Genomic DNA, 5,753 nt, shown 5'->3' with positions numbered 1-5,753 from the left:
GATTTTCACAGGGTTCGCCTCTATCCCTCTAGTGTTGACTATGAACCCCAGAAATTTTCCTAATGCCACCCCGAAGGTACATTTTTGGGGACTCAACCTCATACCATACTTCTTTAGGATCTCAAAACATTCCCTCAGATCGGGAACATGGTTATCGACAGTTTTTGACTTGACCAACATGTCGTCAACATACACTTCCATGTTTTTCCCGATCTGATTAGCGAACATTATGTTAACTAATCTCTGATATGTAGCTCATGTGTTCTTCAACCCGAAGGGCATGAATTTATAACAATAGACGTTGGTTAGAGTCATGAAGCTTGTATGCTCCTGGTCCGCGGGATTCATAGCGATCTGGTTATAACCAGAGTTTGCATCCATGAAGGATATGAGCTCATGTCCCGCTGTGGCATCCACCAATTGGTCAATTCTTGGCAAGGGGAAGCAATCCTTGGGACATGCTTTATTCAGGTCAGAGAAGTCGATGCAGGTCCGCCACTTTCCGTTAGGTTTTAGAACCAGAACATGATTAGCGACCCAAATTGGGAATTTTGCTTCGCGTATAAAGCCGCATTTTAAAAGTTGAGCTACTTCCTCTTCCAGGGCCGCAGCTCGGGTCGTGCCCAGATGGCTATATTTCTGGGACTTCACAGGCATGCATTTGTCCAAGTTAAGGGTATGCATGATGATGCTCTGGTTGATCCCTACCATGTCTTCATGAGCCCAGGCAAAAACATCTAGATTTCCTTGCAAAATTTTAGCAGCTCCGCCTTTCTCTCATCGCCAAGGTTTTTCCCGAGCCTAATCACCCTCGAAGGGTCTTTGGGATCGATGTTTACCTCTTTGAGCTCTTCGATAGCCTGGAGCTCAGATCTATCTTCACCTACTCTTGGGTCAATATCATCACTCAAGGTGGTACCTACGCCAACGGCTTGCTAAGGTTCTTCTATCCCAGGGCTATTCCTCACTTCCTCGGATTCCTCGCTCCCGTCTTGGATGGCCATCGTCTGCTGCTGGGGTTGTGACTTTCCCTTCATGGAAATGCTATAGCATTCCCTAGCAGCAAGCTGATCGCCTCAGACCGTACATATCCTCGTAAAGGAGGGGAATTCGACTACGAGGTGGCGGATAGAAGTTATGGCTTCGAATGCCAGCAACGTAGGGCGACCCAAAATTGCATTGTACGCGGTGGGACAATCGATGACCAAAAACTCAAGGAGCTTGGAAACAGTTCAGGGTCCCTCACCCAAGGTTATTACTAACTCAATTGTTCCTATCGCTGCTGTCCCTTCACTAGAAAACCCATACAACATCATGGAGGTGGCCTTCAGCTCAGTTACAGACAACCCCATTTTTTCTAACGTGGACCGAAACAATAGGTTCACCGAATTCCCATTATCAACTAGTATCCTCCTAACTCTCCGATTGGCGAGCTGGGCAGTTATGACTAGAGGATCGTTATGCGGGAACTAGACATGACTCGCATCTTCTTCGGTAAAACTGATTGGCTATCTCTCCAATCACTGCTGTTTAGGCAGATGCTGCTCCGGGATAAACTCAACTCCGTTATTAGACCTTAGTTAATTAATGTATCTCTTCTGGGCACCTCTGCTCGTGCCTGCTAGATGAGGGCCTCTGGAGATGGTGGTTATCTCTCCCCCTACTATGGGAGGAGGTGTATCCTGATTTACCCGGGCCCTGGGCTGGTTTATAGGAGCCTCTGGAGCTTGTTGAGTGCTTTGCCCAGCGAGCTGACTGGAAGGGACTTGATTCCGCACATACTGGGCCAAGGGTCTGACCCTGGTAAGTGTCTCGATCTCATCCTTCAAATGCCTGCAATCGTCTGTGTTGTGACCAATGTCGTTGTGGAATCGACAAAATTTGGAAGGGTCCTTTTTTTCCCTTTGATTTTTTAAGGGCTCTGGCTTTTTCCAAGGAAGGTGAGCATAATTTGCCAAAAAAATATGCTCTCTAGTATCTGTGAGGTCGGCATAAATAACATAGACTGGTTTGAACTTCTCCATAGGCTTGTTTTTCTTAGGACCATTTTGGTCGCCCTCACCATTTCCCTTTCTCTTGCTTGCTCCCCCTGGTTATTCTGGGCAATGGTTTGAGTTGTAGTTACGACGTCCGTTTTCGCTCCAGCAGGCTGGTCAGAGTCTTGGCTGGTTCCTGCGACCGACGCTCGTGCTTCTTCCAAGTTTATCCATCTCTAGGCCTTGTTTAGTAATTCATCCACGGTGTTGATGCCCTTCATCTGGATTTCTTTCCATAGGTTTCCCCCAACAAGGATTCCAGTTCTCATAGCCATGAGTCTCGAACTTTTGTCCGCATCTCTACCTCGGCCCGCAACATTGGAAAACCTGCTCAGATAGGCTTTTAAGGGTTCTCCGGGCTGCTACTTTACATTTGCAAGGGAGTCCGCCTTGACGCGAACTTCTTGAGAGGCTCGGAATGCCCTCTTGAAATAAGCAAAGAAACTTTTCCACTAGCTGATAGAATGTTTCTTATATTGCTTAAACCATTGCCTACCTGGCCTAATCAGATTCGAAGGGAATACCAAGCATCTCAGCTTAGGCCCGATATAATGGGCCATCATCAGGGTGTTGAACATCCCTAAGTGATCCGACGGATCTCCGTCTCCATCAAATTTGGATAGATGGGGCATCCAGAAACCCGGCGGGTACGCCGTTGCTACGATGTTGGGGGCAAAAAGCTCGAGCTTGTCCCCCGAGTCATATTTGTCTTTTCCCTTTTTTGATAGGAGTCTCTTCATCAACTCCTCCATCTGAGCTAACCTTTCGAGGGTTTGGTCTTTGGTCCCTTGGTTGTTCTAGGGCTGTTAAACAGCTCTCATCCCATTGTATGCGTTAGGCGGGTTATTGTCCATCCAAGCTTAAGCTTGGTTTGGTGGGACATTCGCGTTGTCACGTATTTCAAAAGGACCATCCTCTCGGCGAGCACGACTTTCATTTCTAGTCGGATCTCCCCTCTGCGAGTTGAGGCGATCTCGAAGGTTGGTCCGCAGGGCAGCTCGAGGGCTTTGTGCCGAACTTAGATGATTTCTCAGATCTCCACCAGATCTGTCACTTCGGTGGCTTTCGGTCCAATAACTCCCATTGGAGAATCTCAGGGCCTGCTGTCAAGGGTGAGGATCTAGGACATTTCCGTGCGCTCGTGGGGGATGAGCAAGAGCAGCGGAAGGAAGATTCCTCCTGCTGTTTCCGTATGCAGGAATGTCTCGAGTAGGATGAGGAGGAGATGGAGATCTTATCGACAAAGGAGTATGTCTGATCGGTGATGCAATTCTAGGACCAAACTAGTTCGCGGTCTCTCTGAGCTATTTTTCTAAGGGGTCGTACCTAATTTCCTCGGATGAATGGTGGACACGTGGAATGTTAATCATGGCTTTTAGATAGGTCACTGTACCCGAGCTGCCTCAACAAGGTACGTGCTGATGTTCAGGGTGTACAAGTTGTGGCTCCAAACTGGGACTTACCATTCGAATTGATGTGTGATGCTAGTGACTATGATGTGGGTGCAGTTTTGAGGCAGCGTATTAGAAATTTATTTCACTCAATTTATTATGCCAGTAGAACTCTCAATGATAAACAGTTGAATTACACCACAACAGAAAAAGAGTTGCTAGCCATAGTCTTCACTTTTGACAAGTTCAGACCTTATTTGATTGGTAATAAGGGGAATGTGTATACTGATCACTCTGCTATCAACTACTTGATGACTAAGAAGGACGCAAAACCTCGCTTAATTAGATGGGTTCTATTGCTACAAGAGTTTGATATGGAGATTCGCGATAAAAAAGGGTACTGAAAACCTTGTAGCTGATCACTTGTCTAGACTAGAAATAAAAGAGAGCCAGAATGAGAAAGCTGTGTAGATCAATGACTCCTTTCCAGATTAACAGTTGTTTGGGGTAAGTGAAAATCCCGTTGTGCCTTGGTTTGTGGATATTGTGAATTTCCTTTTTGCAAAGCTTGTGCCTCCTAAAATGATAAGTCAACAGTTGAAGAAATTTTACTATGAGGTGAAGCATTACTACTGGGAGGAGCCTATTCTCTCTAAGCATTGTGTTGATCAAATTATTCGCCGTTGTGTACTTGAGGATGAAATGCATTCTATTCTTGCCCACTGCCACAACTTGCAATGTGGTGGACATTTTGGAGCCACAAGAACAGTAGCTAAGGTATTGCAGAGTGGTTTTTATTGGCCAACTTTATTTAAAGATGCTAACATTTTTGTGAAGGCTTGTGATTGGTGCCAGCACATTGGCAATATCTCAAGGAGAAATGAGATTCCTGTCAATGTGATTTTGGAAGTCGAGCTGTTTGATGTTTGGGACATTGACTTCATGGGCCCGTTTCCACCGTCGTACAATAATGAGTATATCCTATTACTTGTTGATTATGTGTCCAAATGGGTGGAGCTACTGTGACAAAGACCAATGATGGAAAAACTGTATTGAACTTTCTCCATAAACACATTTTCACCCGTTTTGGTACACCCCGAGCTCTCATTAGCGATGAAGGGAGTCATTTTTTCAACAAACAACTTGATATAATGTTAGCTCGTTATGGTGTCTACCACTGCACTGCATTTCCATATCACCCCCAGTCAAATGGTCAAGCTGAAATTTCAAACAGGGAGGTGAAAAGTATCCTTGAAAAGACTATGGATAGTTCAAGAAAAAACTGGTCAAAGAAGTTGGATGATGCACTATGGGCTTACAGAATGGCATTTAAAACGTCGATAGGTATGTCCCAATATTGCTTAGTTTTTTGGAAAGCTTGCCATCTTCCAGTTGAGCTAAAGCACAGGGCATATTGGGCAATGAAAAAGTTAAACTTGGATTGGACTGCTGCTAGTGAAAATAGAATTTTTCAATTGAATGAACTTGATGAATTTCGTAACGAGGCATACGAAAATGCAAAAATCTATAAGGAGCGTACAAAAGCCTGGCATGAGAAGAACCTAGTCAGAAGACAATTTCAACCTGGACAGCAAGCACTTCTTTTTAATTCACGGTTGAGGCTATTTCCTGGCAAATTGAAGTCCAGATGGTCGGGCCTTTTTACTGTTGTGAAGGTATTTCCATATGGCTCGGTGGAGGTGCAAGGAAAAAATGGAGAGTCTTTCAAGGTGAATGGTCAGTGGTTGAAGCCATATCTGGGCAGTATGTTTGATCAGGCGAAGTCAATTCTTCTTTTGAAGCCTTTTTGAAGAGGAGTTCAGCGTCTGGCTAAATGACGTTAACGACAGCGCTTGTGGGAGGCACCCTATTTAGTTATATTATTTTTTATTATTTTCCCACTTGTAAATTATGGATATTTGGTTTATTTTTGTACATTTCGAATCGTGAAAAATGAAAAAAATAGAAAAACAAAAAAATAAACAAAAATCCTTAAGGGCCGCAACATAGTCTTATAGAGCCGCGGCATAGCTCGTTCAAGAGGCCCAGGAATTCAAAAAAAAAATTGGGGCGGGCCGTAGCATGACGATGTAGAGCCGGGGCATGGAGAGACTAATGCCATGGCATGCCTCTTCAACTTTTTTAGAAGTTTGAGGCGGGTCACGGCCTGTGTTGCGCAGACAACATAAAACCCCCAAAATTTGAACCTTTTTCTTCATTCTCTCTTCCTTTTCAACCTAAACACCAGCCCTAACTTCCTTTCTCTCCATTTTCATTACTCATTTCCCCATTTTGAGTATCTCACTTGCTAAAGATATAAGAAGAA

General features: G+C 44.6%; 1 protein-coding gene across 1 annotated transcript; it reads left to right on the top strand.

Moving 5' to 3' along the window:
- The first annotated feature begins 4,578 nt into the window (after positions 1-4,578).
- LOC133833008 (uncharacterized) lies at positions 4,579-5,238 on the top strand. Its single transcript, XM_062263274.1, has one exon. It carries the CDS (start codon positions 4,579-4,581, stop codon positions 5,236-5,238), a length of 660 nt encoding a protein of 219 aa, XP_062119258.1.
- The last annotated feature ends 515 nt before the right edge of the window (positions 5,239-5,753 follow it).

Source organism: Humulus lupulus, chromosome 4 (assembly GCF_963169125.1).
Source record: "Humulus lupulus chromosome 4, drHumLupu1.1, whole genome shotgun sequence".
Lineage (NCBI taxonomy): Eukaryota > Viridiplantae > Streptophyta > Magnoliopsida > Rosales > Cannabaceae > Humulus > Humulus lupulus.
This window is presented reverse-complemented; position numbering and strand designations above follow the sequence as displayed.